Here is a 25864-nt window from a genome sequence, read left to right on the forward strand (position 1 = left end):
GGCACTTAGTGATCCATTTTCTAACATGTTTTCCTTATAATAACTTCTAAATATGGAAAACATTTCTATTTTACAGTTGCACAACACCTTGTACAGTAGCATCATCTATGCTACCAGGCTCTGGCATGGTCCAAAAAATTAATAACTGTTCTATGTTTTGGAAGTCTTATTATGCAATTTAATAGCATAGCAGTGTAATGAAATCTCTGTGGCAAAGTGATGAGAGTGAGCAGCTTTGTGTGTGAATTACAGGGCTGCAAGTGGGCGAGACACTAGCTACTTGTTTTATTGCTGACAATGTACTTATTTTCATGTTTAGTCCTGGATTACAATGTGTGAATAGCATCCCAGTAAACAGTCAGGCAAATAGTTATTTATCAAGTATTTAAAAGTGAAAGGTCTTGTAATTTTCCTTAGTAATGACTGTGATTTCTTCCAGCTGAATTAATGACTCCCATTTCTCCCCATGAAGAGCAAGAATTGTTTTGGTTTCTACATGGAGAGAGTTATTGTCTCCCATAATAATGCAGACCAGAGGATTTCTTTTTCCTTCCTGGCCTGGGATCTGGGAAAGGTTGAAATGTGCATAACCTGAATTAATACCTTGTAAAGCTCTTTAATACTCTTCCATCATTCCTGTTGGAGTGGTGCAGGAGTTGCTGCTGGCATCAGCCCAGCAGCAGCCTGCCTCAGAGCAGCTTTTGTTTCAATTTATGAGGCAGTAAGTGTGTCTTGTGATGGAATTGCCTTGAAAGGTCACTTTTAATTACATTTCTGTCGCATTCCTCTGTCCCCAGCTGGGCAGTCCTGGTGGAACAGGTTGCATGCAGCCTTGCAGCTAAATTTCTGCAGCGGACAACTCCAAAAATATATGTTGGAGCAGCTGCTGACAGGCCAAAGGAGCAAAGAAAATGGAGCTAAGTGTTGTATTTTGTGCCCAGCCATTGTTACTGGTACTCCAAGGTGAAGGAGGGTGTGAGAATCGAAGCACAAGTAAACCCTTGGTAGCAACATATCTTGTACCCCTGGATAGCTGAAGTGTCTGTCATTGAAGGCCTGTGCCAGACTCTGCCTGTGCATCATGTGCTTTCTGCTTTCTCACTCTTTCTGGGATTGAGTATCTCTTGTTCCAAGAGCTGTGGCTTGTAGTGGTGGTCCAACCAAGAGTATGCTAACTCTGTCAGAGTGCAAATCCCTAGAGCTCTTTTTCATTTTAGCCTTGTGCCTTTCGTTTTCTCAGCTGGTGGGGGAGACATCAGTTAGTTCTGTTTCCAGGCTGGAGAAGGCTGAAGATACACAGGAGGTTAAGGCCAAGGGCCCAGTGCTGAGATCTCAGCTCTGCCACTGGCTTTGAAGACTTGCTCACTGTTGTGCTGCACCTCTTGGTTGCCTCCTGCACACTCGAGGTTGCCTGATGTTTCTCTCTGTGGCTCATGTGCTCCCTGCGTGCCAGGGGTGCACCCTTAATGACACAGCAGTGCAGCGGTTGACAAGAGGAGAGGGACCCTGCCAGGAGCCAGCACTGCAAAGTGCACAAGAGAGGGTGCTGCTTCTCAGCTTGGCAGGGGTCAGAGCTGGCTGTTTAGATGCTGCATTTGAAAATAAATAGACTCTGTGATTGCACTGATCTGAACTCAGCCTCATGGTTGGGGGGAATTCTTATTGCTGCATGAAGACACCAAGTTTATCTTGTCAAATGAAATCCATGGATGTAGGGTAACCTTTGGTGTATGACTGCTACATGACATGACCACTGCTGCCAAGGGCTGTGACTGGATGGTGTGTTTGGGGTGTTCTCAACTGTGATGATGCTGTAGCAAGGGTTGTTTTTTTTTCTATCTGGAGTGCTTTTCTCCTTTTCCTACTCCTTCCCTTACCAATCTGATCAGCAAACACTTCTAAGTATTCATAGTGTGGGATTGTCTCTATCCACATGACTGCCATGGTTTGAAAGGCATGTGACAATGCTGGGGGGAAATGGGGTTAATCTCCTCCCGCACTGGCAGAACAAGGCTGAGCGGTTGTACAGCACAGGCATTGACTCTTGTGCCTTTTGCACTGCATTTGCAGTCTGTGGAGGAGGAGGAAGGAAGTTTCAGATGCTGATTCACTGTCAGGATGGAGATGTGGATGCACTGGTTGTGTGCAAATGAGATTTCAGGACATCAGTGCCTCCAGGGTTAACAGATAACTCTGTGTCACTTTCCTTGACGGCAGCCCAGCAGAAACCTATCTGGGGCTGCAGCTCCTGAGGTTTCTCCATGACTATTAGCCAGTTTTTCATGCAAGTTACGGGGTCAGATTGGTGGGTAGGAAGCAAGCAGTGATTAGCCTGACTTGTAGCCAGGGGAGACCCCATGGCCAGCCAGGCTTTCAGCCTCTCGTCAGCATTTGATGTAGACCAGGGATGAGCCTGCACATCCTTGCTGGAGCAGATACAACCAAAAGCCCAGGATGCAGGAGGGTGAGATGGAGGATTGTTTCTTCTGTGCTGACTGAGCTGTGGGTCAGGCTGCCTCTGTGCCCATAGAGCTGCAGGGCCCTGGAGAGGTTTACAGGCTTGTGCTCCCTGGGAACAGAATTGTTAGCTTGGCAAATCAGGGCAACCTCATTAAGAGCTACTGAGAGCGTGAAAAGCATGTTGCTGGAGGCAGGTCATGGTAAATGAAGGGGCTAAAGTAGCTGGGGTTTTCTAACAATTAATTATTGAGTGGTTTTCTAGAGATTCTTTCTCATGTTTATAATTCATTCCCTGCTGTAGATGCCATATTGATTTATAATTTTTTGAAGTTCAATATTTTGCACCCTCAGGGCCTCAAACAAAAATTAACTAGAAAGTGAGAGTAAATTTCTACATTCTACCTTGTCAGAGCTTTCTCTCCCGTTGCCTATTCCCAGAGCCAGTTTCCATGCTCTGGTTTGGGTTGCAGATGTTGCCAAGCCTGTGTGCTATGGGCTGTGAGAGATGGGTGGCAGAAGAGCTGCCTCACTGACCAACAAATGAGAAAATCAAGAGCCCAATTAAGAGCCTGGAATTGCCCCCAGTGACCTGAGGAGAGCATTTAGTAGCTGCTAGTGAGACACGCCTGTTTGAATGAATAAGCATTCCAGTTTGTTGGAAAGAAAAAACATTCCCTCCTCTCCCAGCTCTAATTAGCTACTCTTTTTCTTTTTTCTGCCATGAATGTAGAGGGTTTGTCACTGGAATGAAATCTTAACAAGATGTGTATGCAGCTTGCAGCTGATGAAGGTGATCTCTGTGCAGGGGATGTGGAGACTCTTGTACTTGTTTTCTGTGTTTCCTTGATGGATCTTTGATTTTACTGTTGAGTACAGCTCTTCCTTACCCTCTGGTTTTTCTCTTTTCCTCCAACAGGGTAACTAAAGAAGTAGACTCAAACTCAAAAGAAGCTAAATCTTTTCTGAAGCAGCAAGAGAAACTGCAGTCAGCAGCTCCAGCTTCTTTGCCGACAGTCTCGGGGTGAGTGTGGGATTTCCCTGCCTGGGTATGGGCCCTTAGTGAGAAAGATGGCACTGGAGCCGATAGTGCCGGCTCTGCAGTATTTAATGGGTGTTTGTTTTCTGCAGTATTTCAGTGGGAGCAAGAGCAGGCCTGGAAGGTGTGATGATTTGGGCTGGAGGGAAGCGGGGGAGGCAACCTGTGAGTTCCAGTGACTCACTTCATAGGTTCAGGCTCACATTTTTAATCCTTTAAATCATTCATCCTGGTGAGGAAATAGCGATTTGAGTGTCTCAAGCAGCCTGATGAAACTGCAGGTAGCCAAGGAGCATTCCTGAGATTGTCTGCAGTTCCTTTGACAGGTGCTTCTCAGGGCTATAAAAAGCCATGTCAGGCTGGGCTGTGGCTTCTTAGAGACTTTGGGTGAGGATTTAAATGAGAGATGGTTTTGCCTCTTTGATGTTCTCTAATATCATTTTGATGTGGATTTGTCACTTTTCTGTTCAAGCTCTAACACCTAATTCTGAGATTATCATAATGCTTGTCAAAGATACAAGGAGGTCGAGTCCCCTGTGCATCTGACATGCCAGTCTGGTTCTTGATGAGCTTGGGAGATCACCAGCTTCTTAGGAATAGAGGAGATGCTTCTGTGTTCCAGTGATGATTTTTATTTAAGTCAGTTGTTTGCATTTATATTTGAAAGACAAGCTGCATATGATTTGATCACACAGAAACAATACCCATCAAATAAATACATTGTCCTTCCCGTCTGCTTAGAGCAATTCTCCAGTGTGAGTTAAGGCTGCCTTTCCCTGAGATGCTGTTATTCAGTTGCTGCAGCTGGATTGTCACTCATTTTTCCAGCTAAGTGTTGCATAGCTTGTACTTAGCTCAGGGTAGTGAAAGCATAATGTGTGTGTGTGCATGACCCTTGACAGCTGCTGTTCTCTGAGCTGAATGAAGGCATAGATGAGCATAGTCTTCATGCTCTTGTTCACACTGCACAAGGGTTTGTCCCTGCAGAGCTCATTAATTGTAACCTAAGTGTTGTGTACAGGGTTTTGTGCTGGAAAACTTGCCTTGGGTTGGGCTGGCATTCTTTGTGCTGTTTTGGTGGCCGAAGTTTCTTTGAGTGGCAGCTGAAGCTGGGGCAGTTCCACACTGTGCACACTGCTGATGGTCCCATGTCTTCAGAACTGCCTTCCAGTCTGCTGCTCTGAGTGCAGGCACGTTTGGCAGCCCACTGGGAAAGCTCCAGAGGCTGTTCACCTTCCAGTTCAGCAGAGATCCATGTTTCCTCCTGCGTCTTACAGGCCCAGGGGAGGAGCTGGGTGGCCAGTGGACTTGTGCAGCCTGGTCATTTCCAGGGGGCATGGTTTCTTTTGCTGGAGCTTGGATTGCACAGGAGTAATAGCCACAGCTCAGTTTGAGTTCATGTTGCAGATCTCTGAAGAATTCACATCAGATATGGAAAAAAGTAGACTAAAAATCAGTATAAGAAATAATGAGTTCAAGGACTTTAACTTTCCTTCAGTGAGATTATTTTGGAAGCAGCTTAATTAGGTCATTGATCAGCTTGCTGATGTGTGATGTCCTACTGACTGTTGCTTGGCCGGAACATGAGGTGACCTGGCTGTGGAGGAGGGTGGCGGAAAATACCCTGGGCTTGTATGTCTTGCCTTTCTTCAGAGCACCAAACCCCAAAGCAGCACAGCCCCAAATGCCTTCCCTTTCACAACCTCCTGCAGTGCATCCTGACTTTGTGCAGGATCCTATAGCAGAGGAACAGCAGTGGTGTTTGGATCAATGTGTGAAACAGCCAGCTCTCCTGAGGCTTTAGCAGGAGGTTCTCTGGGGCAATCTGGCCAGCATGGGCTCTCTGATCTGAGAGTGCTCCAGGGAGTCTTGGACTAGTATCCGAGACTGATCCCTGAGTCTGCCAGCAAACATGCTTGCCTTTGGGCTTAGGAAGATGCTTCCAGCTGGGAAGCCAGCCAGGGTATTTTCAGGTGAGAAAATTACTAGCAGGCTTGTGGTATTCCTTAAAGCCAGAGGCAAACCCCATATGTTAAGCAAATTTCAAAGGTCAGATTTTAGACTTGAGCCAAGCTATCCAGACCCTGCTGCTCTGGAGCAAAGAGTCACAAGCCTTGGTGACATGCCAGAGCAGTTCTTGGGGACCAACAGAGCCTGGCATAGCCTGACAGTTCTTTGCACCTTTTGTCTACTTAAAATAGAAGATTTGGGGGAGTGGGTACATTTTTCTCTTATGCATTATGGGAGAGCCCCAGTCTATTGCCACAAGGCAGTGAAAAACGTGATTTTGGGATCTTAGCTGTGCCTGTGGACACCCACTGTGCTGTGAGCCATTGTCAGCCCCCAAGAGCTTTGTCAGCTATTAAAAAAAAAAAAGCCTTGCCCTGTGTGCAGGGAATTTGAGCAGCTAAGAGTGGCCTCTCCATCTGGCTTTTCTTTCTTCACCTTGCAAGCAGTGTGTATTATTTCTGAATGCAGCCAGCCTACCCTTCGGTAGGCTGCATTTATTGAATTTCCCTTCTCTAAACAGGCAGAAGTAACCCAGAAAAGCAACAGTCACAAAACCAACTACCCGGCTCCACGTCTTCACGTTACAAACCCTTGCATACTAACTGGTCCAGGGGAGGGGATGTTTGGGGCTGAAAGTGCATTTCCTGAATGTGTTTAACATCCATACCGGATGTGCTATAAAAAGCTGGATTTGTGCTTGTGAGGGACATGGGGGTGGTTGGAGGAGAATAACTTAAACACTTGGCTGTAATTAAAGTCAGGAGTACAAAACAACCCACCCAGTTCTCTCAGCAGGCTTTGCTAGAAAGGTCAGAAGCCCTTGGTTCCCAGGGATGTGATGGTTTCCCAGCCTTCACATTATTCCCATTGTGTCCTCCTGTGACACACAGCTAGGCAGTGTTCTGTCAGCAGTGGGCATTGGTTTTTTGGAGAGGTTTGGTGTTGTGATACTCTGTTCCAGTTGTTTCTGTTGTGCTCTTGGGTTCTGTTAGGCTCTTGCTGATGCAATCAGAGGTATCATATGTGGTGAGGGGACCCACTGATTTCTTCTTACTTGCTACCCCAATAAATGGGTGGAAGGCTCCCAACATCGAAAAAAAGCCCTCCACTCACTCAGCTAAGCCTTCTTGTCTCTGTGTTTTAGGGCTCATTTCCTATCCTTAACCACTGCTCCAGGACCTTTTGGGGAATGAAAGAGTAGATCCTGGCTGTAAATGAAATGCATTGACCTGATGGAGGGATAAGTGGGCATTCCTGGTACTCCAAGAGATGTTTTTTGCCCTCTCCCCAGGCCAGGCAGGACCTGTGAGCAGGGTCCATCATCTCTGTGCTAGCAATCCCATTTTACAGCAGCATTTCGTATTCAAAGGATGTTAAAGCAAATTAAATCCTCCAAACAGCTTACTGCAAAATGACTCTGTGCATGTACTTGTGAGACTCAACAGGGGTTGAGCTGCAGGCTGGGAAAGCCCTGCACCGACCCAGCCCTGCGGTGGGAGCAGCTGTGATCTGCCCATCGGTCCTTGGCACTTGTCAAAGCACAGTGGCATTGCCCAGGGAATAGTGGTGCTGTAGCAGTCCTGAAAATGGAAAAAATGTGGTTGGTGGATCTTATTTGACATTCTCTTCTAGACAACTGTTTCTATACAGCCTGAACAGGAGCCAGGAAGAAAAAGAGAGGTTTTTCACTGGCTTTGTTCTTGCTTTTGCTTATTACTGAAACCATTTGTAATTAAATGTGGACTTGCTCACTCAGCCCAGCTGTTGCTTTTCTGTTTGATCCTGCCTGAAATTACAGTGGTGGATATTTGACCTCCTAGGCCTTTTCATGCCTTGTACGCTGGTATAAACACCGGGTACAATTTGCCTTTGAAGCAAGCAGGCACTGCTCCCACAGAGTTCAGGAGGTGCTGTGCTTGCCGACCCCCAGGCTGCTTTGGGACTGCAAGGGTTTGGACCTCAGTACAAGACCCAGCAGGAAGAGGCACTGCAGGACAGCTCTGACCCTGAGAACACATACTTGCCCTGAAAGAAGAAAGCCAGATAAACTCTAGCCTGTTCATGATGGACGCCTTCCTCCCAGAGCCCTACAGTAGAGCAGTTCACATGGACTGACTACTAAATGGTGTGAAAAGCTTCAGATCTTTTCATTTAGAAATAATTTACTCTGCTACATGCTAACGTTGGAGTAGAGGGACTCCAGCAGGAACACATCTGTCCATGGCTTCTTTTCTACCACCAATGTGCAGGAGCCAAGGTGGCAACTTTTGTGGGAGGATAGGGATGGTGGGAGAACCTGGTGCCTGTTTGCAGCATCTTGACATGTTACTGTAATTTCTAAGCTGACCTTCTTCTCCAGCCTGGCCCCTCCTAGGAGCTACTTTGCATCCAAAGTTTTTTTTTTTTTTTTTTGCAGAAGATGCTCTTTCTGCATGAGTTGGTTGAATCCCTTTGCTATGATGACCAACACTAGTTACTTGAGATCATATGTGGACACTGGTGAGACAGGCACAGGCTCTCAGTTTTTGGAGTCTTTGGATGATCCAGAGCAAGTGCTGCAGTACTTGCATGCCTCTAGGGAGCAATTTCATTTCATAGCAATCCCATGGGCTTTTATTCCTCAGAAAGCAGAATTTACAGTCTTCAGCTCAGTATCAACTGCAAACAATTATTTAGCTAAAACTCTTGGACATTTTTCTTGTACAGGATGAGTAAGAATGCCAGTAAAGCAAGTAATCAAGACATTTGGGGGAGCTGGAGTTTTTTCAATAGTCACTTAAGTACTTGAATAATTCTGCTCTTTCTAGTGAATTCAAAGCTTCCCATCTTTCTCCTGCTCTTCCCTTAATGTGCTCCAGAGAGTGCTGTTCTCCCAGACAGAGAGATCCAGCCCCCTGCACTGCAGCCAAACGTCTGGGTGTAGTAGCACATGACATACTTTTCTGTGAACATGATGAACCAGCTAGGGGCAATACTCTGTGCCCGAGAGCTAGTTTTACTTATTCATACGCTTTTATTGTGAAAGATTAAATGTGGCAATAGCTGTTCCAAGTAAATAATTTCTCTTCGGATCTTAGATCCCTTGTTGTTATTAACTTCATTTTAATTGTTCGTTGTTAGTGTCTGTCTTCTGTTTTACACGTATCCACTCATTGAGTCAATATGGTAACGAGATTAGGTGAGGTTTTGGAGTATCTTGGTTTTATTTGCTAATGGAACTGAAATTAATTACTCTATAGGGATGAATGTGGAAAGGTGTTTGTATGTGTCTGGGGGGGAAGTTTGTTGTTGGGAAAAATTATCTGTTCAGTGTTGAAGTGTTTTCATCAGCCATAGTAAATAAGATGCTGATTACTGCACACTTGTAAATCATGTGAAACACCTCATCCTCTGAGCATCTGCCTCCCCTCTTGAAGTCAGTGTCACATGAAATGAGAACACAGCACTGAGGGTGCCCATCTTGGTCAGTGCAGGTTGGCAGCAGCGTGGGCACCTGCAGGGGTTTCACAGCCCAGCTGAGGAGCCAAGTGAGTCTGCCTGTCCAGCCAGCTGTGAGCCATGGCCACTCTACCATTGGATCCTGCGCTGGGGACCTGACTGCTTCCTGCAGGCTTATCTAGGGCTGCAGTCACCTCTGAGGCTTAGCTGTGTGTGGGAGAGCTCTGCCATTTTGGGACTTTGCCCCTTTTCTGAACAGTTCTTTCTCCTGAGCTTATGTTAAACCTATTTTGATAAGAAACAGAGCTCTGAGTGTGGGAAGTTTCATACTCACTCTCCCAGACTCAAAGCAAAACGTGCACTAAACATCCTTGTTTAAAACTAGTCTCTCAGGAGCAGTTCTTTCTTGTTCTCAGGCCAAATGAGTCAATGCCTTCTACCTCAGCCTCTGTTTTGCAACAGAAATGAATGAGATTCTTTCGCTCTGTGCTGTGCTTTCCTGTGGCCGTGCTACCACACGTGCAGTTGCCTTTCTTTGGGGCAATGGCATCTAACTGGAAAGAAGTTTACCAGTGCCTGTACAGTTACGTGCCTTACTCCAGTCCTCGTCTTGATGTGGCTAAGCTGAATCCCTGGGCTGGACTAAGTGGGATCAGCTGTTTCTTTTTCTAGTCTCGTTGGAGGTTCAGCAGAATGGAATCTCAGCTATTTGAGGACTTACTTCTCTAAAGCATCTGTCTTGTAAAATAAAAACAACCCCCCACTAGCCTGGGGCCTTTGATAATTCCCCAATGAAAATTGTGGGACAGTTTTCCCTTAGGGCAGTACAGGTTTTATGAGGCTTATTTTCATATGCTTTCATCTCTTGGATCATGAGCATTTCTCTTTCTTCCTCTGTGAAAAATGATTGAGGAAATTAACTGCTAATGGGGAGTGAAGCCAGCTGAATTTTTATTCCAGACCCCTTGCAAAGTTGCGAAGGGAAACCCCTGTATCTTCCCATGCTGGACTTGCTGTGGTTGGAGTGAGAGGTGAGAAGGGCAGCCTTGCTTTATTGATAAATCCTGGGATTGAAGGTGGATGCTAAGAGCTCCTGTTAGCAGCTGTGCCATGCCTTGCCTGTGTGTCTACCAAGATTTGTTTCCACTCCTGTTTTATTTTGCTTTTATAGTGCTTCCTTGCATATTAACTGAGCCTTACCATCTCCCTTGAGTGTCTCCCCCATACCAGATGCTTGTGTTACATCCTCTTGCTTTCCCACACTTGTGTTCCTCCTTTTTTCTCATGTCAAGGAGCAAGTTCAGCTGAATCATTCTTCATAAAATATGAACCAAGTAAGTAAGGCTGGAGTGGCAGTCAGAGTAGAGTGATGCTCCCTGCTCTCAGGCAGTCCCATTGCCCCAGGCTTTTCACATAGTAGTGGCTTCATTCATGGAAAATCTCATACTAGTGGCCTCATTCATGGAAAATCAGCACACCAGTATTTTCCAGCACATTTGTTAGCCAAAACTTTGATCTGCATGCTATGCTGTCAGCCTTGTGCAGGACTGTGTTTAGAAAATGGGCTGGCTGGATTGATATCAAGATGTGAAGTCAAGCAATTAGGGTTAGTTACCAACTAATGCCAGCTTTCTCCCTTCATGCCTGAAAGGAGGTGTTGGTGTGACTGAGCTCTTGGAGCATGCTTGATCTCTCTTCAGAGCTGCAACCTCTTCAGCTGGCACCAGTCTCTGCCACTGCTCTTTTGTTTGATTCTAGAAAAAGACCAGGAGAGGCTGAGCAAGTGTCTGCCTGGCCCATGGGGATTTCCTCTGCGATGAGGATGATTAGGATAGCTAGGATTCACTTCAGCTGTTGCTGTCCTGGTGTGGGGGTGGCAGAGTCCCCCATTTTTTCCACTGCTCTTATTCCTGCAGAAAAAAAACTGAGCCTCAAGTGAACTGGTGCACAGTCTGAGCTGAAAGGGCACCTCAAACAAGCTCCAGTCTGTCTCAAGCTCTCCAGGGTGCTCTAATCCAGTCTGCCAAGCCATGGAGTACTTTGTTTCCCTATCCAAGGAGTTTCAAAGCCTTACTAATGTGTTGGGTTACAGCCCAGTCGTCTTTGCCCCGGAGCCCTTGCCGTTGTGCTTTTCAGCGCGCGGTCCTTGAGGCAGTTGCTGTGCAGAGGGACCCTCTGCAGAGGCAGATAACCAGTGTTGTGTTGGCAGCAGATGTCCCTCCGGGTGTGCAAGGACATGTGTGACATGCTCTTGTACCCACTGAGACAGGGAGTGGAGGGAACAGATTTATTTGACATTTCTGTTGGAGACCACTCTTTTTTTCTGTGAATCCCAGGGGAATATGTATTTTGTGCCATCTCTTTTCATAGCATCTACTATTGATTCTTCCCTGTGAGGGTGGCAAGGCCTTGGTACAGGCTGCCCAGAGGAGCTGAGGCTGCCCTATCCCTGGGAGTGACCAAGGCCCGGTTGGATGGAGGTTGGAGCAACCTGGTCTAGTGGAAGATGTCCCTGCCCAAGGGAATGGAGGTGGAATGAGGGGTGGAATGAGATGATCCTTTTCGAGATCCTTTCCAACCCAAACCATTCTAGGATTCTATGATTATCAGCAAATAATAGAGGATATATATGAGTCTGATCTGACTTTGTGCAAAAGCTTTGATACCCTTTCAAGAGCTCATACTTCAGTGCTGTTACTAAAAGCCCCCAGGCAGCCAGTGGACAATAGTGATGCCTGTTCATCGCCCGACTGCCTGGCTGGGGAACAATGATGGCATTTCTTGAAGTAACAAGTCCTGGGCATGTGCAGGGTTGGATTGTTACACTTTTTTCCCCCCCTTTAAGCTGTAGGCTTGAGAGCAGCAGGTCTGGTTGCAGCACCCATTAATGGAAGTACAGAGAAAACTTGCTCCTCTTGGAAAATACTGAAAGAAAGTAATTGCCTGGTTTTTTAGATGCTTGCTTGTTTTGCCTTTGGGTTGAGTATGTTGGGTGTGCTGTACACCAGTATGTGTTTGCTGTTCAGAGGTCGGTTCAGATGTTTGTTTAGCAGCAAGGAGGGGGTTAAAGAGAACTCACGAAGCCTGGCTGATTGCTGCTCATGGCTTTCATAATGCAAAGCCTGTGGGAATTCAGCCGGCTTCATCTCTGTCTCCCCCCACCCCCTCCCCTCTGCTAGAGGCAGGATAACCTTCCTGACTCCTCTGGAGCTGCGTCCCTGCCAGTACGGCTCACACAGGGAAGCTCTGTGAAAACCCAGCAGAGGCGTAAGCGTGTGAACGATGAGATTTTTTAACTTTCCTGGGAGAACACTGGAAGAGTAATTTTTCAGCATGGTCGTGCTGTTTCCTTACACTGTGACTGGGATGCAGCATGTCTGCCTCTTCATCTGTGACCTGCAGATTTCCCATTGCAGGGCGGCTGAGGAAGCAGCTGGTGTATGCGATATCTCTAACTCTCCGGAGACTGGAATGTGGGGATGTCTTTGGCTTTGCTGTAGGTTCTGGATGATGCACAGCAAAGTTGTTTAGGCCAGAAGAATAGGAAGGTGGTTCAGCAGTGGTTTGTACAGCACTCTGCACGCTGACCTGCAGCCATCACGGTGCTGTGATGTGCACCCTGTGACAAAGGGTTCCACTTAATGTTTGGTGTTAGAGAAGTGCTAAACAGACAGTGCAACCCAGGGCCTTCTGTGTAGCGTCTGCTTTAAGGACAAGCACCATCATGGTGTTTTTCCTAATGTGTGAAATCCCTTTTCCCTCCCTGCTGTTTGCAATAACCCTTTGGAAAGCTGGAAAGGCTCTTCATTTCCTTTCCCACTCACACGCGTGCATTTGTGAGCCCGCCAGCACTATTTGGCTCTTTGCATTGGGAGGGATTTTTTCTACTTTCCCAAGTCAAAGCAAAGTGTGTAGCATTTGTTTTGGAAACAAAAATACTTCTCGAGAATTACATGGCCTCTGCAAAGAGATCAGCACAAAACAGGTCATGTGCTTTGGGCTGACTTTGAAGACTGTACAGGATAGCTGTCTCCATCCTCACTTTATGGTTTCATGGCCTGGCCCTTGCGTTTAACAAGGACCCTTAAGAATCTTTTGAAGGAGTACTATAGCAGCAGCTTTACAGGTCCTATGGGACAGTCAGGGTGCTTAGCAACTTTCCCCCTGGTCATTGTTGCGATTGTAGGGCAGGGTTTGGATTTTTTATGGGGATAGAATACCTGCACTCAAACAGATGGGGGAGGTTTTTTCATCCTTACTTTTCTCAAAGCCTTTAGAAGTAAAAGTTTATTGGTAAATATTAGTAAGTGCTTGTTGGTCATAGCTGTTGAGGGACACTACAGAGCTGTCTATCTTCTACTTCTTTTGTTACAAACAAATGTCTCCTGGGAAAAAGTTTCCTGCTGCCTCCTTCCTTTAGCATCAGGCAGGCAGGATGGGAAGTAGGTATCACTGCTGTTACAAGAAGTGCTTTCCTGTCTCTGCATGGCACAGGGATCCTCTGGTCAGCTTTGATACCTTCCTGCTCCACAACCTGCCCTATTCCTGTTGAGCCAGGTCAGCAGGTATTTGTGCTGCTTTGTCCTTAACTACTGGAGTAGTCTTTAATAAGTATGGGACTCAGTGGCAGGTGTCACACTAGATTATTTGGCGTCAGATCTGTTCTTGAAATAAAAGGAAGGCTTTGAGTGCCATCCAGACTAAAACAGCGCAAACATCTCAGCCTGAAACAGTTTTGAGCAGCATGTACAGCTGTGTTGGAACACAGTGCCTTTATGAGCCCATCCTGACCTCTTGCTGTTTTTTTTTTTTGTTTTGTTTTGGTTGTTTTTGTTTTGTTTTGGGTTTTTTTTGAGTAACAGTGAAAAAATTCAAACCTTCAGTGTCCTTTCTTTGTCAGGATCTGTGCTTTGCAGGAGAGACTCTGGGCTTTAGCACCATTTTCTAGGCAATTTGAGCTAGAACCAGTGGGTTTGTGATGTGTGCTGAAGGTACCAAAACCTTTGCTGGAATGGGTGAAAATGTTGGAGACCAACTGTCCTGTTAATTTGCTCCCTGGAAATACCCTTTGCCTGCTCCTGATTACTGTGCTGTGGTTATTGTCTTCATCCATCCTGGCTGTTAAACAGAGAATTGAAGGCACCCACAGGCTGGTGTGCCTGAGGTTTCCTAGGAAGCCTGGTCAATGCAATTTCCCAGATCTGAGGCTGACCCTGAGCTTCTGGATTGTCTTTCTTGTAGCACTTGCTTCCCATGTAGTCTTTGTGACTGCTGGGCTAAATAGTGCTGCTTTTAGGTTAAAATCTGATTGTGCATGATAAAAGGTTTCAATAAAAAAAAAGGACAAAACTCCAAAACCCTCTCTGAACAGGGTATGGCAGGCCTGCAAACTGGCTCCTCAGTCAACTACTGTCAGCTACAGCCTCTGCCTGGCTGCTAGAGCTGAAGGCCAGCAATGCTCAGGAGTTCATCTGCCTCAGCTCCTGCGTGGCACATTTCTCCCCAGCCATGCCTGTGCCAAACCAGTGGCCTTTGTCTGGCCTCTCTGGCAAAGAATTGTATCTATTTTTGAGTTCTTCAACTCAAATAAATGAAGAATCTTACATTTCTTTGCACTTAATTAACAGTAGCAACTAATTGTTGAACAAATCATTTGAAACAATTACAAATATGTTAGAACTTCCCAGAATACAGCAAATTTCTTGAGCTCTGTTTCTGGGGGGTCTTATTTAGGTGTCACTAGGACGTGGTTGTGTTTATGCCTGTTTCATGTGGAAGAGGTTGGCACTGTCCCTCTTGCTCTCCAGCTCTCTCAAGGTGCCTGTCTCTGAATCTGAGGATGCACAGTGGCTGATTTATGTAATTTACTGGCTTGACCAAGGGCAAACTCCCCAGCTGTATAGCTGTGAGTGATTCATCTTTCCTCATCCATGGAGATAAATGTCAGGATGGATGTCAGCTGTCTGACTGATGCATGAGTGAATCTGCTTTCGTATGTGCACCTTGAGCCAAATGTACGCACATGAATTTTTTACTGTTTGTGATAAACCTGGAAATGCAGATTGTGTTGGAGGAAGAGGCCTCTTGGTTTTAAATATTGATACCAATATAACAGGGCTGTGGCTGTGACAATCTGGGAACGTTGAAGCATTAGCTCAGAGATTATGCTGAATGCCATGGGGAATTCAGTGGTGTGTAAAATAAAAGGAAGAGCTTTGCAAAGTGGTAACATGCTTCAGATGGAGAAATAATGGATGGGGTCCTCTTGGGTCCACAGGCTGTGAGGCTGAAAATGGAAGCGATTGAGGCTGATGAGTCTTTGGAAGAGGCCCCTGACAGTTTTTTTTATTTACTTTGATTTGTGATGTAACTAAAAAGGAAGCAGCTGCCCAGAAACCTAGGCGCCTATGGATTGATTGCTGTGGAGGAAGGGGTGAAGACCCTGTTCTTTGGAAATGCTTAAGGCTTGGGGAGCTGGATGTGGTAGGTCATAGTCATCTCTAGAGCCTCAGTCCAGAGAGTATCAAGTACTTCTGCTGTGTGGTTCTTCATCAGCTAATCAAGTTGAACAGTCATCCAGAAGGCATGTTGAGGGCTGAAAAACTTTTTAAAGTAACTTTGTGTTCTTCTCATCTCTTCACTCCCTTTAGGACTTTGAGCTATGTGTGGAGCTAATACACAGTCACACATGCTGGGGTTCCTGCCTGTGCAGTTGCCTCTTCCCCATCACAGCTTGTGAATAAATTGTAAGAAGCCTGCAGACTCCTGAGCTGGCTTCACACAGAGCGTACCTGCCAGTTCTCAGAGGGCTTCCTAGCAAAGCATAGCTTTGTGCAGGATGAGCTGTGCTGCTTTCAGATCTGAGCTGGCTTTGTGCCTTCCTTTGCCTGGTCTAATCAGTTCTCTCCAAGTGGGATTTGCTGGGCAATGCCTGTTGAGGCACCTGGGCTGGCTGCACAGCAGTGGGCAGAGATCTGACACTTTGGGCATTGCAGCCCCGCTTCCTCCCCTGCTGCTGTGAAGGTGGGGAGCTGCCTGTAGGATATTTTCTGGCTTTTACAGTAGCTGGTTGTAGTAGGTGTCATCTACAACATAACTAGTAGTGACTCCTTCAATTTTTGCAGGCTGTTCCAATATAGAATTTAGCTCTTGCTACAAGAAACCTTCAAAATAAAGGGGTAACTATTGATGAGGGTAGCAGAGAACATCCTAGCACAGCTGGGACTCCTCTGGGCAAGGTAAAGCTGTGCAGGAGAGGACCCTGCGTTTGTACTGTGCCAGAGGGGTCTCAGCACCTGATGCATCAGGGAGCATCCTGGGAGCACCTTGTTTTGAGTTAGTGTGTATGGCAGTTGTGTACACTGCCCTGTAGAGTTTGAGCACCTCAGCATGGTTAGTTGGTGAAGGAAAAGCAAGCTTATAAGAATTTAGGATAACTATCTTAATGTAAAAAGCAAATGCTGCTGAGAGGCTGCAGGAGACAGGGAGGGGAATAGCAACCCAGTCTCTTAATTCAGCTGAAATTTCACTCAGTGTGGCGAGAGTAAATGAGAGAAAGTGATTTTTCTCTGCCAAGTCCTTTATTTAAATATAAAAGCTTTTCATGGCTACTTGCAAAAGATACTGTTAACAGCGTGGTCCTTCGCATGACACTTCTTTCAGGCTTAGGCTCCTGCAGCGTCAGCCAGATGATCTGGCCACTGGCTGTTGTGTTCCCACTATTCCTCTCACATCTTTGGTTGTTGGATCTTTTTGCTGAGCTATTTCAGTGCACTTAGCTGAAACTAGCCTGACTGCCAGCATCACGTGCTAAAACAGCCCTGCAACAGCTGAGTGCTGGAGCCGGTGTCATGGATAGATTTTAATTGTGAAGGAACTTCATTCTTAGTTAAAGAACTTAATCTTTTCAAAGCGAGCTTGTTTTCTCGAGGCAGGAATCATGCACCAAGGAAGGACCATTTTGTACTTTCTTCTCTTAGGTGTGTGCTCTAGAGCAGTAGTTGATGCAAGGTCCTGGATAAACCAGGCCCTTTGGACAAATGGCTCACTTGCAGTGAACAATCTTCTGTTGTGAAAGCTGTTCTGTGTGTATATGTGTTAAGGTTACTATTAGGATATTAGGATTATCATCTGCTGTTGCATAGAGTTGCAAGAATAAATAGGTTATGTGCTAGCACAGCAGCTCTGGAGTCACACACATGCAGCTGCTGGTGCCTGTGGTCTTTGCAGTCAGAGCTTATTCAGAGACACCATGATACATTTTCTTCAGCTTTTTAATTAAACAGAGACTTGAATTCCATATATTTCTTTCCACGTTTCTTCAAAGCTCTGATGTTTGCCCTCTTCCCTCCACTTCAGCTTTCCCTAGTAGATTAGAGCCTGCTGGAAAACATAGAGCACATTGTGAAGTCCAAAGCAAAAGCTGACTCAGTGATCCTTCCCATTTAGGCTGCCACTGTTCATGGAACAGGAGGTTAGCCTTAAATTACTTCTGCCAAAAAAATACTACTGCCCATTTTATTAACTGTTGCTGTGTCCTTTTACTTAGTTTTTTTAAAAAAGTAATCTACTAGTGCCTTAACAGTCTGGGAAAGAGGACTTTATTTTCATATGTTGGAATAATTCTCATTTTGCTGTAAGAAGCTTTTGCATCTCTTCTCCAGATCTCCGGAGAAAGGCACTGTCCTAGGCACAGGCCCCATCTCTACCAACAGTGGGCCCTGTCCTTGAAGGCTTTCAGCTCATCCTCTCTTGAGGAGAGGAGGCATGGTTGTGGTGCTGGGTGGGTCCCTTTAAAGCAGGACAGGGCAGTACAGGAGGAAAAAGACTTCCTTGTCATTCCCATTATCCTTACTAGCTGGAACAGATCCACTCATGACCTCAGTGCAGATGGGCACCAAAACTTGATCCACGTGTCTGCGTGGGATCTCGCCAGTGGGTATGAACCTGGATGCACACACGGCAGCAATGCTGGAGGAGCTGGTACTGAGGTGCCACTACAAAGAGAAAAGTGAATCTCATCAAGCTCCTGTGTTCTCCATAAAGCAATCTGCGACAACTTGCTGTGATATTCCAGGGAGAAAGTGGATTTTGAGGAGGGAGCTGGCCATAGAGCACTGCTTCATGTGACAGCAGTGGGAATTTTGGATGTCTGTTGTTCCCAGAAATATGCCCAAGTGCCCTTTTCCCATTGGCGTATTAAAATTTATGTAGACTCAGCCTAGTCTCATTAATGGATTTAAAACAGGTTTTTGTATAAGGCAGCCAAGCACATCAGGAGTGGAACAGAAAATATTCTTCCTCAGACCAAGAGCGTGGAATCTGCGTCTCACACCAACTAAAGCAAGTGACAAATGCTGGTTTTGTTGTGATCTAAAATCTTTCTCTTTTTCCCCTCCCCCATGACCATTGTGTGCATGAGTGCATAGACTATTTATTAGCAAATTTAAAGCCACAGGCACAAAACAACTGTGGAGTCACCGTAAGGCTCCTGCACTAAAGGAGGAACATGTTGAATTAAAAGATAACTTACCAAAGCAGCTGAATTCAGTCTCGTGATTGTCTTGACTCCAGCTTGAGGTACTTATTGATGCTTTTCCTTTTAACCCTTATTTCTTCTCCAGTCTGATCTGCATTTTTGACAGGTGATTATTACCATTGAAAGAGTTGACAGCTCTGCTAGTCTCAAGTGCTGCAGAAGTCCTGATGATTTCAATGCATGCAGGTTTTTTTTGGAAGGAAAGGCTGTAGAAAACTTGTAGAAAACGTATACAGCTTGTCTGCACTGCTCTGTTGGGGCAGGACCTACCTTGGTCCCAGAACAACCTGGGATATCTTGGACTTCAGTGGGGGGCAGTCCTAATTGCGAAACCCAAAACAAAGTGATGCCCATAACAACTAGACAACTTCTGTAGGTATTTCCAGCACTTCCCTGGCTCTGTCCTTAGAGGTGAGAATCTCTTTCAGCTTGTGCTTCTCAGCTGTACATCACTGACCCAGCTTCTGGGTTTGTTCTTCACAGCAGGCACCTCTTACAAAATTTATCTTGTTAGTGGGCAATCTGCAACTTGTCTGACTCCAGAGGAGAAGCTCGTTGGTGTCAGACCCAAACCCAGGATGTCACTGTGCAAATACCTTTCTCTATGCTGAAAGACTGTGACTCAGACCTGTTGCTCAGGATGTCTCAAGCCATGTTCAAAGTTGAACTGTAATGCACAAATGCTTGTCATACTTCAAGACCTGTTGATGGGAAGAAGAATATTCTTAGAATCCTAGAATGGTTTGGATTGGAAGGGATCTTAAAAGGATCATCTCATTCCACCCCCCTTCCTTGGGCATGAACGCCTTGCACTAGACCAGGTTCCTCCAAGCCCCATCCAACTGGGCCTTGAACACTTTCAGAGATAGGAAGTTTACATGAGTTATTAGGAAGAAATCTCTCACTGAGGTGGAAAAGCATTGGCACAGCTTGCCTTGAGAAACTGTGGATGTCCTTTCTTTCACTTTAGAGCCATTTTCCCTTGCCCTATCACTACATCCCCATCCACCATGATGGTGGAATGTCCCTGTCCAAAGCCTCATGTGCAAGGGTTTAACAACTAACAAAGGCTAGGATGAAATTAATTCCATGAAGGTCCCTATTTTTAACTTCTTAACATACAAAATTCTTTCTAGCTACAGTTTGGCAGGGTTCTGTCTCTTGCAACAGGGGTCACTGCTTCTATATAGTGCTAGAGTTGGTTTATCCTATTTTTACTAAGCTGTGAAAGTTGTTTTTCTAGTATGCTGTAACTGTTTGCTTCTCCACCCTTAGACTCCATCTGTACACTTCAAAATAGAAGGAGGAAGAGGGCAGAGAAAGAACAAAGGCTCATAATACGAATGGAAGGAAACTAGGGAAATTCAGGAGGAAATGGACAGTGAGAAATACAAAAAGATCCAGCTGTGCTGAATTCATGGGGTATGAGTGCACAGGGATGCTTTCTACTTGTATTCAGAGCTCAGGACCTGCATTGTGGAGCTGAACTTTCCTTTGAGTCAGTGACCTATTCACACACCTAACAATGTCCATTATGTACAGTCAACTTGTTTATGCCCTGTGCAGGGCTTTCATACCTTTTTTCCATGTACAATAAAACTATTTACAAAGTGGCCAGGCTGAGCTCAATTTTGCTGTGCAAGCTCTTGACCATCAGCTTTCAGCAAGCATCTTGTAACTTCAGAAAGATTTAAAGAGGACAGACTGGGATGACAAGATGCTCAAGGAGAACATCTGCTGATGAAAACACTGTTCCTAGCTGACTGATATTTCCTTTGAAGGACAGGGAGAGGGGAAAGAGGTAGCAAGAATTGGGTCTCTGCCCTTTACAGAGTTGTAATGATCAAATTGATACTGTAAGGCAGCCTGAAGAGGCAAGTCCGTAGCAATGCTTGATGGCAGTGTGGGACCAGCATGGCAGCAGTGTTTGTGCCTCACTGTGGGGTGAGAGCAGTGGGGAGGGGAAACCCCGGGAGCTGGAGAAGAACATCTCTGCCGTGGACACCCAAGCAGTGCTGTTGCTGCCTTCATCCTTGCTGTAGAATAGGTGGGGCTGGAAGCCCATGGGAGAGCTATGCTTAGGTTTGTTCTGCAGCTGCAGAAGAACCAGCTGGCCCATGTGGAACATACAAGGGGATCCCCCAGGAGACTTCGTTGCTCTCTGTGGAGTTCAGGGCAGCAGCTGCAGAAGTGCCTGAGTGCACTCCTCAGCAGAGATATCCTCTGTGACCTTGGGCAGCCCAAGGTTTTAGCCCTGTTGCTTGGAAACAGCTCTCACCCCCACTACAAAATTCAGCATGAGTTTTTGGATCACATGGTGGCTCTGATTAACATGAGAGCTTTTGGGGTAGGAGGAATCATGACTTGACCTTAGCCTGTAGTTTGCAGCACAAGGATGTAATTCTCAGTTGAAGGAGGTGCTCTTTGACCCAGCCCACCAAGAAGCAGCTATAAGCAGTGACTGAAGGCTGAAGCTAGAAATAAGGTACATATTCGTGGTGAGAGCAATTTGGGCATTGGAGCAAGTCTGTGCAGGCACTGGTGCTTTCTCCTATTTAAAGAGAGAAAACGTTTTGGCAACTTGCTTGTTCTGTCTTATGCCCTGTTTTACCACCACTCATTCAGTTGGAGACACTTAGCAGCTTTTAAGGCATTTCTTTAGGGAAAAAAAAAGAATTCTGCACATTCAGGAAAACATCTGTCATCGCTGGGAGCAGAAACTGTAGCTAACGTGGTCCCTAGAGCACGTGGGAGAGCTCCAGTTCCTTACTGCCTCTCTGCAGTCACTTCTGAGAGAACAGAACTGATTGTGAAGGTGAAGAAGGATTTAGCAACGTTGCCCAACATTTAGAAAATAAAAAAACAAGGGGTGCCTCTTTGAAACTTCAAACGTGTGCACAGCACATGACACACAAGGAGTGTTTTTATTCATGTTTGTTCTCAGGAAATTGTGTTGCTTTGTAAGCTGAGCTCTTTAAAGTGTCTTAAGTTTGGCACACTACAAGCTGGGCTTTAGCAGGCACTTCTGGAAGTTGTCAGCCTGAGCTATATTTTCCTGACTCAGATCCTTGCAGTAAGAAATGAGGAACGGAGCATTTAAATGGAAAAAAAAAAAAGTAGAAGCTACAGTGCAGCTAGATAAAGTCAATCTTGTCATTGCTTTTTAATATTCATTGCCAGGCACAGTGATCACACTGTCAGTTTTAACTTAAGCAACCCTTAGTCCTAGTCATCTTCTGCCTACGTACATGAAAGGGATGAGTGAGCCCACAGCTGCTAAAGGCATCTCTCAATTACTTATATTTCACTGGGTATTTAAAGATTAGGTCGGGACAGAGAGGATGAAAGGGTTTTTATCTTTTAATAAGAAACTTTGTATTTGCAGATATGAAAAAGGCCAAAGACTGAAGTGTCTAACATGCTGCTCTTTTCCCTGCTGCTTCCTCCAAATGGTGTGGGGGTAGGAAAGCATGTGGAGATCCTACAGGGAATAAAACAATGTTCCTCTTGGTCTACTGCTTACCACAGCCCAGCCCTGTTTCCCAAAATTGATGGGTAAGGATGTGCTGTGCTGGAGTTCTCATGACATAGTCTTGCTTGCAATGCAGGAGACCAAGCAACGTACAGGGAATTAAATATATGGGGTTTTGCATGCTTTAAATATGAACAACAAAAAAGAGGATGTAATGTGAGAAGCACTGAGAGATTTTTGTAGTCTCTTGCTTTTGCTTTCTGGCTGACTGTCAAAAACTTTTTGGGAAAAGGACCTCTTCATTAGCCTTGTGATGCTCCAGCTCTTCAATCAATAAATAGTCATCCTTGGGATCTCCATAAAATTATTTGGCAAAATCAGGGAGGATCAGATTAACTTTGTCCCAAACTCAAAGAAGGAAGCAAGGAAAAGAGTTTGGAGAAGGTCTTCCAGCTGTCTGTATTGAAAACTGTGGGAAGGGGTTTGAAAGGCATGGATCCCGGTGTTAAACAAAGCCAGCAGCTTTCATACCCCTTTAAGGCAGGCACATGTGGCAGGAACAAAGATGCTCCCCTTGCTGTAGCTGCATGACCTCAGAAATGAGTATTGTACAGACTGCACTCGTCCCAGCGTGTGCTCAGGAGAGGGGTGTGAGCTGTTCCCACACAACCATCTCTAGAGCAGCCTGAAACCATGTTTAACGTTCTCCTGCCAGCCATTCATCGTTATGTCAGCAGGTTGAAACAAGTGGTGAAGCTGCTTGAAGAGGATTTGACGGTGAGCAGGTTTCGTGTGGCGTAACAGACTTACCCAGTGTCTCAGGGCACTTGCTTTGTTAGTAGCTTAACTGAACACAGAAACTCTGACTTCATGATCCATAGATTTGGGGGTGTGAGGGAGAGCTGGGCACACCAGACCCAGCACCCTCTGTATTACCAGAGGGATGAGGATGAGGAGGATGTGAGGCAAAGCCAGCATGTCTGGAGAGCAGTGGAGATGCTGAGCAGCCCAGGCACAATGCTGCTTTGGGAAAGCTGAGTGAATCTGTGCCTCCTGCTGCTGGTGTGCTCCAAACCAGCTTAGGTTTTCCATGTGGCTGTGGGTGCAGCTACCCCATGCAGGGTGAAGGCCTGGGGGAGACCCTGCAGCTAAAAATGCCATTTGTTATTTGCCTGATCTTGCCTTCAGGCCCTGAGGCTGTTACAATCGGATAAGCTAAAAAAGCAAAGGAATCGTGGCACAGCAAGGAAAATCCCTGATCTGGATTAGACACACAGCTGAGTTACCAACACTTCCACAGCACAGCAAGGCTTTCTCAGCCAAGCTGCACGTACAGGCAGTGTACAATCTGAAGGAAAGAAGTGTGGGGTGAAGAGGAGGTGACCCTGTAGCCAGGACACATTGGCTCTGCCTCTGAGTTTGCTGTCTGACTTCATCTCTGTGTGCTGCTCTTTTTTTCCCCAAGTTGCAGGGCGTGCCTCACACCCATGGAGGACTGAGAGGTTGTGTCTGTCCTCTTCTGAAGTTCAGCATCATTCCTTGTGGTGCTTTAACCCTGAGAGTTAATACCTCCATGTCACTTTTCTTGTTACAAACCACCATCGCCTGTAACTTTGGCCTCTCTGCTCCTGTGTTCAAGCCCCAGCAGTCTTTTGTTGCTCCTGAGTTTGAAAGAAGTGCTTGCTGCTTCCCACCTTAATCTCAAATGTGCAAGGTCAGGAAGACAGCAGGGAAAGCCAGCCCTCCACTCAGAGGGGAGGAAAGAGGTAAAATAAACACTTACCTTCTGAAGTTGCTACTTGGGACTGTACCGATGCAGACTTTCCCATCTGCTCTGTTTCTCTGAGGAGTTGAGCACAGCAGGGTCTGTTCAGGTAAGCATCACCCCACCTGGGAGATGCTCCTGTAGGATTTTGCTGTGAGGGAGAAGAAAACTGAAGGGTTTTTTTGTTCATAATCTAAGAATCCTACTTCTAAGTGATGCCTTTAGGCATATATTTAACTGGCAAAAGCTGTCAGTTTTTCTTCGGTCAGAATTCATTACTGTTGCTGCATTCAGGCAAGGGTATGCTGTGAAAAATTATCATCTCTAGTGGCAATTTCAGAGTCTTTTGCCATTCAGAATCAGTCTTGTTTAACTTAGCTGCTGAGAAAGGGCATTCAGGCAGTCTTGCTTTGTTTTTGTTCCCTTTGTACAGAGTCAACATGGCAATGATAAGAGCAGAAAGTAAGCTTCAGTTTCTTTCTGCACATTGTCACCAGGCTGGCTATCAGGCTTTGGGCATCTTGGTGTTCTTCCTGTTCTTTAAAGCAGGAGAGTAAATTGGAGTCCCCAGGTTAGGTGTCAGCCTGCTGGGACGAGTGCAACCCACAAGCAAGGAGGAACTCTTTGATGTGCCTTCATCATGTCTGCTGACTGTCTGCTATGTCTCTAAGTTTTCCATGTTGCATCAGAAGAGTGTTTTTGTGAAAATTCTGTAGTTCTGTCGATGCTGCTGGGCCAGTATGGACAGATTTCATACCCTGCTCTTGCTGCTGCCTGGAAGGTTGCACTAGTAATAGTGTTTTTCTGCAGCATGACATTGCACTTCACCTTTTCCAGCACAGAGGATTTTAGAGGGTCATTCACACAGTCTGTGGCCATAACTGGTCATTCAGAGTCCATGAGCAGTTTAACCCTTTAGTCTTTCTGCTCTTAAAACTCTTTAAAAAGGGATACTGTGAAGAGCACTGATGTGGTGGCATAAACCTTTCCATCACACTCTCCAGGCAGGGTTCTGGATACAGCTCTGGTCTACTCTTAACCAACCAGCACAAGCCTCTTGTTGCAAATTGAGTCACCCAGTGTCACATTTGACAGATTGTGGGAGTGCGTGATGCTAGCTTTGAATGAACTGCCAAGTCTGCAAATACTTGGCAAATTTTCCTTCTAAAGCTGAAGTCTTGAGGGAAAGCAATCAGGTAAGAACCTCAGCTTTGGAGAAAGGAAAAGAAAGCTTCTGCCTCTAATGGCTGGAAGGAAAGGACAGCCACTCTGGCTGGCTTAAGCTAGGGTAGGAAACTAGGAGGCAAATTATGGCTGCTTCTGATTTTGTTCCTTTTCCACAATGCCTGTCTTCAAGCAAACGTCAGCTGGAGGGGGTGTGGAGGCTGACTGGGCTTTTGAACGTTGGAGTTGGCAGCTCTAGAGAGGAGCTCCCATGTGCTCTTGGTTACACTGATGTCCCTGTGCCTGTGAAACTTGGGTTTGTGCTCTGGTTTGCAGCACTGCTTGTTGCCAACATGTGGCTGGACGTAGGTGGCCTGCCCTTGCTGTAATTTGGTGGGTAGTAATACATCACCACTATGCAAATGTGACTTTAGTTAGCTCTTCCTCCTCCCAGATGTATGGCACTGCATGTAGGGTTGACTTATCTGGAGCTGAAAGGGGACCCTGCTGGAGGATTGTATCTTGCCCTAGGTTAGTTATATGCTCAGAGACAAGACTTTGTATTGAAAAAGCTGGGGTTTTGCTATTGACTTCTCAGTCCATCCAGCCCTCCTCTAGTCTAAAAAAAATGTTTATTATCAAGAATGTTACCATCCTGGCTGGAATAAAACTGCAGTGTGATTTCTAACTGCGTCCCTGCCTTACCAGCTAAAGAAAGAGCAGATCAGCTGGCTTGATTTAATAGCAATAGTGCAGGAAAGCTGATGGTGGTGCATTTCTTTTTTTGTTGTTTGCAGTGATCTTTAGCTCAGAAGAGCACGTCTCTCTTAATTGACTATGAAACAAGATTGCTTGCTGAGGTGCGCTGGCTTGCCATTTCAATCCTTTAAGGAATAAGCCTCTGATCAGCTGCACATAGGGCTCTTAAATATAATCTGCCTAATGACTGGAGGGCTTTGACCTTACGTTATTAAGGCGCTG

General features: G+C 45.8%; 1 protein-coding gene across 1 annotated transcript in view; it reads left to right on the plus strand.

The window, feature by feature from the left end:
- The window catches only part of CFDP1 (craniofacial development protein 1), a 61946-nt gene that overhangs the window by 13709 nt on the left and 22373 nt on the right, over positions 1–25864 (plus strand). Inside the window, 1 exon segment of the mRNA XM_053953045.1 lies at positions 3377–3481. Coding sequence (XP_053809020.1) covers positions 3377–3481 — 105 coding nt within the window.

This window comes from Vidua chalybeata, chromosome 11 (assembly GCF_026979565.1).
Source record: "Vidua chalybeata isolate OUT-0048 chromosome 11, bVidCha1 merged haplotype, whole genome shotgun sequence".
NCBI lineage: Eukaryota > Metazoa > Chordata > Aves > Passeriformes > Viduidae > Vidua > Vidua chalybeata.